At 38.0% G+C, this 13509-nt stretch overlaps 1 protein-coding gene across 2 annotated transcripts in view; it reads right to left on the bottom strand.

Moving 5' to 3' along the window:
• Positions 1-13509, bottom strand: part of WASHC4 (WASH complex subunit 4) — a 39606-nt gene that overhangs the window by 17348 nt on the left and 8749 nt on the right. The window contains exons 7-17 of one of the 2 annotated variants that reach the window (XM_074166870.1): positions 10981-11063; positions 9891-9933; positions 9260-9363; positions 8507-8627; positions 6896-7019; positions 6658-6785; positions 5807-5967; positions 3005-3133; position 2806; positions 1535-1660; positions 71-178 (exon numbers count right to left, since the gene is read on the bottom strand). In XM_074166870.1, coding sequence (XP_074022971.1) covers positions 71-178; positions 1535-1660; position 2806; positions 3005-3133; positions 5807-5967; positions 6658-6785; positions 6896-7019; positions 8507-8627; positions 9260-9363; positions 9891-9933; positions 10981-11063 — 1128 coding nt within the window. The remainder of the gene's footprint in view (positions 1-70; positions 179-1534; positions 1661-2805; positions 2807-3004; positions 3134-5806; positions 5968-6657; positions 6786-6895; positions 7020-8506; positions 8628-9259; positions 9364-9890; positions 9934-10980; positions 11064-13509) is intronic. The other variant, XM_074166879.1, reaches the window with a different exon arrangement.

Here is a 13509-nt window from a genome sequence, read left to right as displayed (position 1 = left end):
CTTTAAAAAAATTCATTTTAAATTGAACACTTAGCTAGGAAGATTAATTATTAGAACTTGGATTACATACCTTTGCTACAGAAATAGAGTGAAGAGCCTGATATTGCAGATGCTGAGTGATGTGCGTCACAGAATCTGCCACAACCATGCTTCTTCGGTAAAACATGTGTTCTATTGCCTGAAGTCAATACCAAAACACAATAGTTCAGGTAGATAATGACATTCTTGCCTTTGGAGTTTGGCTTTATGTTGGCGGGCTCATCCATACTGAAAATACAGACTCTTCCCACTTTGTAACATACTGTTAGTAGCAGTTGCAATTAACCCTTAGAAACTGAGAAAAATCAGATCATTCAGAAGTGTAAAAAAGTTAAGACTGATATAAGCTTTTTGGTTTGGGGTCTTTTTTTGGTTTTGGGATTTTTTTTTTTTTTTGCTTGTTTTTGTTTTTTCTTGTTTGTTTTTTAACTTCAGAAAGCAATACTGAACAGAGCTGGACTAGTTATCTCAAACCAGTATTTTCCTTTTGGAAAAAGTACCAGGAGAAGTGCAAAGTCCTGCACTCGGGGAGGAACAACCCCATATACCAACATACATAGACTGGGAGCCACCCAGCTGGTAATCAGCTTGGCAGAAAAGGACCTAAGGGTCCTGGTGGACACCCAGTTGAATGTGAGCTGGCAGTATGACCTTGCCATAAAGAAGGCTAATGGTATCTTTGGCTGCATTAAACAAAGTATTGCCGGCACATTAAGGGAGATGATACTTCCCCTCTACTCAGTACTGGTGAGGTCACACCTGGAGCAGTGTCCAGTTGTGGGCTCTTCAGTAAGAGTCATGGACATACTGGAGAGAGTCCAGCCAAGGACCAAGATCATTAAGCACCTCAAATATGAAGAAAGGCTGAAAGAGCAGGGAGTCTTCAGCCTGGACAAGAGAAGGCTTGGGGAGGGCAGAATCTTATCAATGTATATAAATACCTGAAGGGAGGATACAAACACGACAGAGCCAAGTTCTTTTCAGGAGGAGCCCAGTGACAGGACAAGAGGCAATGGGCACAAACTGAAACACAGGAGGTTCTCTCTGAACGTCGGGAAACACTTTCTTACTGCGAGGGTGACCAAGCACTGGCACAGGCTGATTGCCCAGGGAAGATGTAGAGTCTCCATCCTTGGAGATACTCAAAAGTCATCTGGACACAGTCCTGGGCAACTGGCTCTAGGTGGCCATGCCTGAGCAGGGGGAGGTTGAACCAGATAACCTCCAAAGGTCCCTTTCAACCTCAATCATTCTGTGACACCAACTAAGGAAGGTGACTAGAAATTTATATAAATCACTTCCAGCCTCCCAAATCTCCTGCTTTTAACCAAATCCAGTCTTAAACAAGAAGCCATGCAAAAAATACGCCCCCACTCAGTTGTGTTGTTTTGGGGTGTTTTGGGGGAATGGGGGGTGTTGTATTCATATGTAATTTTTGATTAGTGTTGTCTGTAAAGGCCTACATTAAATAAACAGTTTTTATCCAGTGACCTACCTTCAGAAGTTCTACAAGTCTGCATAGAGCTTTCACCGAGGTTTTGGTCATAGGTTTTTGCGTTGACATGTAGAGATTCATTGTAGTTTTGATGATGGTGCTAAGACCATATGCATAAAGAAAACCCTAAAAATAAAATGAGTAAAGGGGTGGGAAAAAAAGATTTTTTTTTTTCTCAACATATCAATCAAATAAGTTCTCTATGTTTTCTTTCATATGTTACAGAACTAACTTTTGTCTCTTCACACAACAGAACCTACTGCTCCACCTAATAAGCAGGCCTGAGATCCCAAAGCTGAATGAGACCATTTTATGGGGCAGACATTATGAAACTGCCTACAAGTCATTAGATCAACTGATCATTAACCTCTTCTAGAGACATTGAAGTTGAACATAAAACAGTAAATTCACCGCACAGCCTCAAAGGTCTAACAGTTTCAGACCTATTCTAAACCAGCCCACCAAAAAACTCCTATCCACACAAAAAACAGCCTATCACAAAAAAAAAAAAAGACACCCCTACAACTCCTAGATTTTGTGGAATAAATACACTGACAGCATTTACATAGTTCTAAACTAAAGAGAACTGTCCATCCCACAATCAAAAAGCAATCATTTCTAAATCAATGTATGCTAAGCTTTTAAATACAATGTCAATTACATACAGCAGACAAAAGTGTTATTCAACTTATTACAAAGTAATAGTGGTAACAATAAAAAAAGAGACTATAAAAAGACAGCAAGTGGCCTAGGAAACTCAATTTGCTACACAGCAAAATTTACATAAGTTCACTGCAATTTATTCAAATATAAAACCCACAGATCCTAGTACATATATGTCTTTAGATATGGAAGGTTCAGGATCATGCTTCTATCACACACCTATTCGCATCTGGTTTCTGTCAGGCAGACATATATAACAAAACTAGCAAAAAAAATTCAGAAATAAGATACATCTTACATTAAGGCTACATGCTGTTAGTAGGCCAAAAGAAAACCAGCTGCCTCGGAATGTTGTAAGATTCTTGCAAAGTACCATCACTAGGCAAAGCACAATGAAACAACACAAAACCTTTACTGGAAGTACATACTGAGCTAGATAAAACTAGATTAGACACAGGTTCAGTCCAATTTATGTACCTCATGACTAACCCAAAAGAAAAAGTCCTAAAGCCTTTACTACAGAGAAAATGAAGCTTTCTTGATTTCCTAAGTCAAGGGAAAAATTCAAAATTTTATCCACTATTTAGTCAGATTAGCTTCCCCCACACGCTTTATGGAAAACACCTTTCACAAATTTACTTAGAAGAGTATCTACCAGGCATTTGAAGTTTTAGAAGAATTCCCACATTGTAAAATAACACAACAACGATCATAGAACATCTGGGATTTCTTTTTACATTCAACAACTTGCACCAAAACGTCAATTTGCTGCATCACTTGCTGTATCACCATATTAAAAGACTGCACACCTGGATGAAGACATTGCAGCGGTTAGAAAGATCTTCTGCAAACTTATTCATGCGTTGCTCCTTTGACAAGATAGATTCCATTTTTGTCATCCATGAGCTCACAAAAACATAATACGACTGCATATCTCTGGAGAAGGAAACAAACAATGTTGCTCACTTCAAATAAGAAGCGTATGAGGATTTCCTTTTCTCTTTCCAAAGCTTAAATTCTTCCAAGGGAAATATAGTAAATCTTCAGTCCCCAAAGTAATAACTCTCCATTCCCAAAAGTATCAGAACCTCATACTCATTTACATTTTCATTCTGTATTGGTAAGGATTAATCTGCCAATTATATCTGCACAAACATACCCCAAAGATTCAAAATCATCTATCTTTGAAGAGAACAAATGGCTCTCATAGCAGTACATGTACTACACTTCTTTAAATTAAAACAGTAAATAAAACTCTAGAAAATGATTTTAAACACTAGACAAGAGTCCTACACTTATTTAATCTTTTTCCTCCAAGTTTAAATTTTTCAATATGATTATATATTATATATCTGTGTATAAAATAAAATAAAACTTGTCATTACATCAGTGCCAAACTGGACTGCTCTTAAATAAAGTAATTCTCCAGAAGTTAATCTGTTTGGATTACACTAGTTGTAATTAAATGTTTAAAGAGAGTTCACTTTTAAAACTGCTATCTATTCTATGCTACACAATGATGACACTCCAATACTACTTATTGTAGCAGGCATAGCAGGAATGTATTTGGGTCATTGATTATGACAAAAAAATTACTTTAAAGGAGTACATTTAAGGCAACAGTCCAACTATCAAAGGCAATGCAAGAACTTGTAAAAAGGCAAGGAAAAGTTATTGGCAGAATTCAAATCAGCAGATGTAAAATCTGCATCATATTACAATATCCTCAAAATGTCTGTGAATACCCAGATCTTTTTTTCAACCTTTTCTTAATTGCTGCAAGACATAACCTGTACCACTGCCCAAAACCAAAAGCAAAGCAGCAGTACAATTACACTCCATCCAGGAATTAAAGCCCAGGGAAGAATTCAGTCAGAGCTCTTGACTCTTCCTGTGGATATAGGACATAAACCAGGAAGCAAATTGCATGAAGTTCAACCAAGCCAAGTGCAGGGTCCTGCACCTGGGACGTGGCAACCCCAGGCACAAATACAAGTTGGGTGGAGAATGGCTGGAGAGCAGCCCCGAGGAGAAGGACTTGGGAGTGCTTATGGATGAGAAGCTCAACATGAGCAGGCAGTGTGCACTGGCAGCCCAGAGAGCCAACCGTGTCCTGGGCTGCATCAGGAGAAGTGTGGCCAGCAGGTCTCGCGAGGTGATTCTGCCCCTCTACTCTGCGCTCGTGAGACCCCTCCTGGAGTACTGTGTCCAGCTTTGGAGTCCTCAACACAGAAAGGACATGGACCTGTTGGAACGGGTCCAGCGGAGGGCCACGAGGATGATCAGAGGGATGGAGCACCTCTCCTATGAAGACAGACTGAGAGAGCTGGGGTTGTTCAGCCTGGAGAAGAGAAGGCTCCGGGGAGACCTTATAACAGCCTATCAATACCTGAAGGGAGCCTACAGAAGAGCTGAAGAGGGACTCTTTGTCAGGAAGAGTGGTGACAGGACAAGGGGCAATGGTTTTAAATTGGAAGAGAAGAGATTTAGATTAGATATAAGGAAGAAATTCTTTACAGTGAGGGTGGTGAGGCACTGGAACAGGTTGCCCAGGGAAGTTGTGGATGCCCCATCCCTGGAAGTGTTCAAGGCCAGGCTGGATGGGGCTTTAAGCAACCTGCTCTAGTGAGAGGTGTCCCTGCCCATGGCAGGGGGGTTGGAACTAGATGATCTTTAAGGTCCTTTCCAACTCTAGCCATTCTATGATTCTATGATTCTACGATTCTAAGCAGTGGATTGAAACAGAAACGGGGCAGTAGTGAAAATGATCTGCTGGAGGCCCACACAGACATGGAGTTGCTTCTTCCCACCCTCCCTCCCCTCCAACCCAGTTCTGCCCACTTGCATACAGGGCTGAAGGACAATCTGCAAAAACATCCGTTTTTACTTCTATTCCACAGATCCCATTTTCCACCTTCTTGTTTTGGTCTGCAACATGAACAGACATCTCAGCCTTGTTATCTCCCTATGCAGCATAGCACACTTGTCTGAGACTAACAACTTTAAAAAAATCCCATCTCATCTTTAAACTTATTTCAGAAAGCACTTAGAGAGGGAAGTGACCTGCAAGCTACATGCAGAGCATGAAAGAGAAGCCTTTTCAGATACAGATAATTTCTAAGACCATTAAACAAGCAATTAAAACAGTGACAAGGAAAGAAATGCTTGTAAAGAAAGTATCACCAAGCAGAGGAAAAAACCCTTTATAAGCCTACTAGTGACTTACTTCCATAAACACATAGAAATCAGAGAGCCCCAATAGAAAACAGAGCAGCTCCAGTTGCTAGTTACTAGTTAAAAAAAAATAAATTGAAGTTTAAAGTATGGGAGTAGAAATAACTGAAGCAATCAAATATTTAGAACTGTCAGGAACTTTTGTTATTTAGTGACATAATACAAATTTTTCTGAAAGCATAACGTGAAAAAAGCTTTGTTTTGATCAATGCTTTGTCAGCAACATTAACACACATATTGCTGCAGTGAATTGGAAAGGTTGTTTAACGCCCCTGAGCAACACTACACAACATGCTAGTACACTGAATGAAGAAACCCACGTGTTTATAAACTGTTTTCCAAACATCACCATGAAGCAGTATTTAGGAAGCGTACTTGGTAAGTGACTGTGCCTTCTGCTGTAGAAAGTTCTCCCTTTGCATTTTAACTGTATGAATACTTTTCTTGTCCAGGAGTTTGGCAGCAGCTGGTATCTTCTGAATCAGAAAGTTGTCAGCAAACCAGATAATGTTAGCAGTTAACGTGATAGCTGGTACCTGGGGGAAACAAACAAAAGAAAAAAAGGGGGGAAAATAGAAGCAGCAATAAACATTAACTACAACACATACTGTCCGACCATGCATGTTTCTTATGCCTTTTTTGAATTATAACACACAATTCAGTTTATTTCTGCATAAGTAGTTTCTACAAAGCATTAGGTTCACATTAAAAAAGGTTTCTCCCCTGGAAGCCCACTGAGGACATCACAGGCAAAGTAATTTACACTCTGAGATTCTGAACAGTATTAGAGAAGAATTTCTTAATACCACCTGGTATGAAAAAAGCCCCAATCGCCTTTGGACTTAGAGGTCTTTCAAGATACATGTTTATAGCAAAGGTAAAAACCCAAAGCATTTATTCAGACCCACAATACTCATAATTCAAATAATTTTTTGTTCTCAGCACTACATTAAACTTGAAGAACGTTTCAATGGCAATTTCAAGTTATTTTACCTTGCTGCTAAGTGAGTGGACAGGTTTTTCTAGCATCTTTAAAAGAAAATGGAAGGGGAAAGGAAATTATGAAGTGTAGAAAAATCTTAATTCTGCTTTCTGACTTGTTTTGGTAAATTGTATCCTTTCTTTTCCCACATCTTTGCTATGCTGTACAATTAAGAAAATTATTTACTTCATTACTGAACATTTTTTTCCTCTCTTAGTTACTGACAAAAGAATAAAGCATTCACCTTTTTACAGACATCCAACAATGACTTGTAGAATTTCTTGTCTATGGTCCGAAAAATCTGAAAATGCAGTACAAAGAGGCCACAGATGCCCACATATTTATCTCTCTGGTCAATTTCTGAAGGTTCACCTGCAGAAATACACCAAAAAATATTATTTTCTGAAGTCTGCTCCAAGACAAGTGATACAAACAATTTTAGAAGTGGTGAATCTGGCAGGATAATCATGAGCTTGTTTTACCAAGTTTGGCTTCAACATTTGCAAAAGTTGTGCGAAGAGTATAAGCAAATTCTTCAGCAAACGTGCTGTTCTTCGACACTGACACTCCACCATTTACAGAATCAAATTGTTGCTCTATACAGGCCTGGGCAAAAAGGAAAAAAAAACCATAATGATAATGCTGTGAATTTTGAGCCTTAAAAGAATACTGATTTTGCAAGAGAATAATACTGCAAGAGCACATTGAGTTATGTCCTATAGCATTAACCTGAAGCTAGTCTTAGACTTCCCAACATACAGGTTTTTTTTTTTTTAGTAAAACATTAAAAACCTCTCTTATGCCTAACATTCAAACAAACACTTTATTTACTTAACATTTCTGTTATTTTTAAAGGCAACACATGATGTGCTAGTGATAAGAAACCAGATGCATATTTGCATTATTACATTATAATATGTAACTAACTGTCCATCAACTAAACCAAACTATCATGCAAGCTGCTTGTAGGATGCGGTTCATGAACTTATAGCATAAAGCCCCCACACCACTGGTGGCTGTTTGAAAAAAATTACCAAAAGCCACACAGTCAAAAAAACCACAAACAAAAAAAAAAACACCCACACTTCAGATTTTCCAAAGATATTAGAAAAGTCTTTAATGGAACTGTATTCAATATTTTTCATGCATTTTTGTTAGGAAGGGGCATTGGTGTGACAGGAGGGGAAATTTCCTGAATGAATACGAGACAAATCCTACCTATGTCTCAAGTGTATAATGAAGTCTTTGTACTAATGCAACATTAGAGAAATCTAGACAAAAACTTGATAGCTGATAGCAATGTCCTTTGAAAGAATAAGGCAAATTGTCTTTATTTATTTACAATTTCCGTTTTGGAGGCCTTTAGAGAACAAAACCTCCTTCCCTAAGCCATTTAAGATGTAACAGTAAGAACTGAGCAACAGTCCTGTTCAGTTGACTCTGCTGTGATCAGCATCAGCAACGCTATCCTCTGCCCACTATCCCACAACATCTGATTTCAGTGTCTCAAGCACACACTTTTCTGAAAATAGATGGCATCTTATATGAACACATTTAAATTAACTGTACTGAAAAAGTAATAATCCTTCTCATCCACCTGTACGCTTGCCTGTTTCAGGGGTATACACCAGTGAAGCACTACTCTGTGACAGCTACCTGTCCCATATGCTAGGAATCAGACAAAATATGAGGTCACACAACATTTTCAAGATAACAGAAGACTTCTACCTGCAGCTAAAATAAAGGGGATCTATGCTACATAAGCCTGACCACTATTTAAATTTCTGGTGAAAAATCAGACTCCCTGATAATACATAGTCTTAATGCCAAGTTGTCTGCGTTTCTTTAATTCTGCAGAACAGTAAGCATTAACTGCAACCATTCAAAGCCTGGCACAGTTCTAGCACTTGAGAAGAGCAAGGAAGGATCATACAATAGAGCTTTTTTCTTTTTTCCATGCACAGATGCAAATTCATCCATCACTACATCCAGAACAAAACGAAATAAACCCAAAGAAACAAAACATTCTAAGAAGAGTGTCGCTTTAATGTAATAGTTTCTTCTGTCATACTGGAGAGCATTAATTTCACTACCTGAAATATCATTCCATCAAGTAACTGGCATTCCAGTTTTAACAGCAGCTTTTCAAATGGCTTCAGTTTATCTTCTTGAATCCCAAACTTAGAAGGGTTGTGATGGACAGATTTTAGTAGCCTGGAAGGAGCAGACATAGAACACATACATACAACACAATTAAAACAGGCTAACAGTCCTATCATACCCTGTACTATTTTTATAATAGATTTTAGTCACCCACACCTGTGCCCATCAGCAACTTCAAAATAAAAAACAAAACAAAACCTACTGTATAAGGTCTGTATAAGCTATTTGCATTTGAGTAACTCCCATTTTTTCAGGTTTTCAATGAAACAGTAGTTTTTCCACTAATTTAACTACCTTTGCAATTGTTGACTCTTCAGCTTTTACTTAAGACAGTTTTCTTACTTAAATCTGTATGCCCCTCCCCATGATCAACATGGATAGTCGTAGACCAGTCCTGTGCAAAATTAAGATTTCTTATTGAATATATTTTAAACCCCACCAACCATAACTCTGTCAAGACGTTTACTGAGCATTGTAAGTGTAACATTCAGCACTTTTAAAACTTATTGGGCTGTTAGAAGGACAAAGTGGCAGCTGAGCCCTGCTCTTCATTGAGGTTTCTTGAAACTCCTCGGAGCTACTAAAATCCATGTTCCCACACTGACTTTCTTGGAACAAAGACACACACACATGCTTTTATCTTTTATGTTGTGGGAGTATGTTTCACACCTTCAGACACACACCTCTTATACATGGTCCAGTGATCTTTCAGAGTGGCATGATTGTCAATTATTTCATCAAGAGTGATCAAGACTGTGAGCAATTCTCCCAGATGCTCATACATTGCCTGTTTAAAACAGAAAGGACTGTTGTAGTTATTGACAAGTTTATTACAGTCACGTGTGTAAAAGTGCAAGTACAATTTCACTTCCTTGCAACATATTATCAGCCAACAAGACATCAGCTAGACAGTTAAATGGGAGATTTCTTGGTTTGGTAGCTTAAAGATTTAGTATTTCTTGTAGTGACACAAGGCACATTAGTTTGTGTACAGGCACAGCTACAAGTTCACCGATGTAATTTGACATTGAAGATAGGATTTTCAAAATTGTCTACACGCAGGAGCACACGGTGCATACAATAAGGGAGTGTGCAAACACTTTTCAGCTAAGAAAGCTAGACAGCGACAGACATGGAGTTACCAGTACTTTCCACATAAAGGGCAGAAAAAGCACTTAGCAAAACAAAACCTTTAAAGGAGATTCCAGATTGAAAGTTGCACTTTAAATTCACTTTCTTGATGCTTTTCTCAGGATCAATGATCAAGACATGCATATACTAACATAAGCAAAAGGAGGTCCAAGTCATTCCCACCTGAAAATGAACTCCAGACGTCTCTATAATTTTAGGCGCATTCCTGTAAACAAAATAAATATTTTGATGCCTTTTTAATCCTTAGAACAGAGCATATTTATTAATTCTGTATGACAGTGTGTTCTTTGTTTCTTAGGGTACATTTTTCCTTCATTAACATATTTACTTCAGAAAACAAAATAATTCTCAAAATCTGATTGAAAGAATACTCTACATGAAGTCTGTGTGCTATGATCAAATTTAATATTGCATTTTTAAATGTAGTGCATGTGACTGGTTCAAACCACTGACTGCAGTCAGGGCATATATTTATCAGCAATTCCCAATTCAGTTATACTGACAGCAAGTAGCCTTCATAAATACAGCCTTGTGGCCCAAAAGTACAAAATCACATTTAATCAAGCCATGTCCAAGCTACACATCCAGCACCATACAGAAAGTCTACCTTGTGATGCAGTATAAAACAACAAATAAAACTGAGAACGATGATTCTCTCTTATCTGGAGGGGGAAGGAGAGAGGAATCAAGAGCCCTGCTGTGATAATCAGAACAAAACCCAGCAATTCTATTCAGAGCAAAACTCTCCTCAAAGTTTTCAGAGGAGCTGAACCCAATAGCCCTTCTTAAGCTCAACTTCAGGTGTTAAAACTGTGGTGGTTCTGTGAGGGATATATACCAAAATTTACATATTTAAAACATTAAACTGTGAAAGTGATCCAATTTTTAGAAGATTCTGTAGCTAGTGGTATCCACTGTATCAGTCAACAGAAGGAATCTCTCTCAAACAGAGCAAGGATGAAAAAGTAATAAGACAATGTCTTTGTCATAAAGACTAAGAGCCTCCAAAGCATCAATTCTATCAAAAAAGGCAAAAATTTAAAATTCTTGCATCTCACTATATAAAAGCGATGTCTTTCTAAAAATAAAACAAATCCACTTTCATAATGGCTTATGAAGCTCAAACTTGCACAGCAAAGCACTCTCTGTATCTCTAAACATTGTTCCAAAAATGATCATGCCTTAGGCAGAACACTCATATTTTATATATTTAACTACATAAAAACAGTATAGTATTTTAGGGAATAATTACTTGTTGCTGGTATAGAGAACAGCCAACTGATGCACTACATTCACCGCCACTTCATAACATCGGGTAACAAAGCAAGACAGCTCCTGAAATACAAGAAAACAAAAATGCATATATGTACAGACCCTCCTCATACACAAACTGTCATTACTTCCAAAACACTGAACATAAACCACTGAACTTGCAGCCCGAGCTCCAACTATAATCCTAATCCAAGTCAGTGGACAGACCTAAAGCAGGATGGAAACCATCATGCTAGTAACTAACAGCTCCAAAAAAGAATCTGGAACTAAGCTAAGAGGTTACTGAACACAAGCTCCCAGTACAAATTGGACTATTTTGGGACCAATATGAACTTTGGACATGAAGAAAAGCATAAGGAAAACAAAAGTTATTTCGCACTTGCATATAGCTTTGACAATCTAGATAATAAAATTCTAGTATTGATACCCAGGGCCACATTTTAAAAAGGATATTCATTTTTTAAAGAAGGTACAAAAAAGAGTCACCATAATAGGTTCAACATACTTTAAATATCTTGCTGTAAAAGTTTCAAGAGTTGTTTATCAAAGACAATAAGTAGTGACTTGACAACAGTGCCCAAGTACCTTCAGAGAGAATATCCCTGATAGGAAAGGCTATCATTTTCCCACTAGATTCAACAGTCACCACACTCTGGGAGCTGGTGATAACTGAATTCAAATTAGAAACTAACACAGAAGCCTGTACCTTCTGTAAGAGTGATTAGCCACAGAAAACTGCTTTAAAAAAAATAAAACAATGTCTTTGAGAGGTATATTTGACTACAGCCAAACTTGAGCTCAGTTACATAATACAAAATGAGAAGAACAGATCAATTCTAACCAGCTAAAGGACTATCTTAGTTTATATACAGAATTTTAAGAAGGCACTCCTTGAGCAATAGGGTAAACAAATCCAAGTTTCTCTTAGATGCAATAATTTTGGCTCATGAATGCATCTATAATCCCATCAGGAAAAAGTCAGCATGTGATGAGTCTAGCCAGTCAGCACACAGATGGCTTAACTGCAGCCAGCCCACACTGGCTAACCAGCCAGCCTGTCGTTCCTGCCAGGAGACTGGCTAACAGTTAAATTCTGTCTTCCTCTCCATCAAAAATAGATGTTATTTGGGCTTCTGCCTTCTATTAGTCACCAGTTTTCACAAAACATAGAAGTGTCGCTACTTCTTATACTTGCATTGCTCTATCAAATGCAGCTGAAACAAGCCAACAGATTCCAATGGAATGGATTAATAGACAATTGAAATCATCTTTCCTGGGGAAGGGGCAGCAGCTGCCATTTTTAAGCTTCCAGGAAATAGTCCAGTTAACAGCACATACAAATTAGCAGCTACATAATACAGATGATTTTATCACTTTGTCAGAGTACTGTCTTCTGCAGGATCAAGAGTACCTAACTGGTGTTTCACAGCACTATTTTGATAATTTAAAAAAACAAAAGTTTTAACATAGAAAATTTGAGGTTATAACATCTCGTTAAGAAATCCTGAACTCGGAAGAGCCAATAAACCAATAAGTGGACATTAGCTCTACAAAAGCAACATTTCACTTTTGTCTTCTTCATTCATGTTTCTACACCACTCTTGGAGACATGCACATAACGTTTCCCAGTCTATGGATACAGACTACTACTAGAGTGGATTTAGGGAAACACAATAGTTGAAAAAGAACTCAATAAGGAATAAGTTTTCCTCATAGCTTTACCCAAAGCAACACACACCTGTTCATACATGGGGCAACATCCTGCATTTCCCTTCTTTCCCAAGTTGCTCAACAATCAGCAAGCCGTTGTAGCATACAGACCAGGCGGGCTCACAAGCAATACTGCTATATTTTTGTATGGCATTTACCCTATAAACAAACACTTCAGCATATACCCCCTAAATAAACATAAACTTGTTCTACAGAGCATGTTTGCAATGCGCATAGATATCCAGACAGCCAGTTACCCTGCTCTCAGCTTCCACCCAGACAAAGCATCCTGGCAGGAAAAAAAAAAAGACATGGCAAAACACAAGTGAACAGTAGTCTCATTTCAGAACCACTAAAAGGTCTCTCAAATATCTGGTCGGAAAGAAATAGAGGATGAAGGAAGAAACTGACAAAGTCAACTGGACAAAAAACTTGGAAAATGGGGAAAAAAAACCCCAAGATATCCTAATAACTAACTGCACTTGACCATGGTAAAAGAGGTTGAGAAACAACTTCCTATAGCATTCAACCTTTTATGACTCAGTAAGTGATCTACTGCTATGCTAGTACACAGCAAAATCAGGAATTTTAACCTTTGTTAAACTAGAATTTGTTTTAACATTCTGGAAGCTTCCCGTATACTCTCTACTTCAACATAGATATCTCGTTACAAGCAATATTGCATAAAAATAGAAACATTTTTGGGAACAGGACAGTCACTTAAGCTATACTGAAGACAAAGAAATTCCACAGTAGACTGAAACCCAAGAGCACAGGAAATCCTCAGAAAAAACACAGA

This window comes from Numenius arquata, chromosome 2 (assembly GCF_964106895.1).
Source record: "Numenius arquata chromosome 2, bNumArq3.hap1.1, whole genome shotgun sequence".
Taxonomy (NCBI): Eukaryota; Metazoa; Chordata; class Aves; order Charadriiformes; family Scolopacidae; genus Numenius; species Numenius arquata.
Note: the sequence above shows the minus strand (reverse complement) of the source record. Positions and strands in the feature narration are given on the sequence as shown.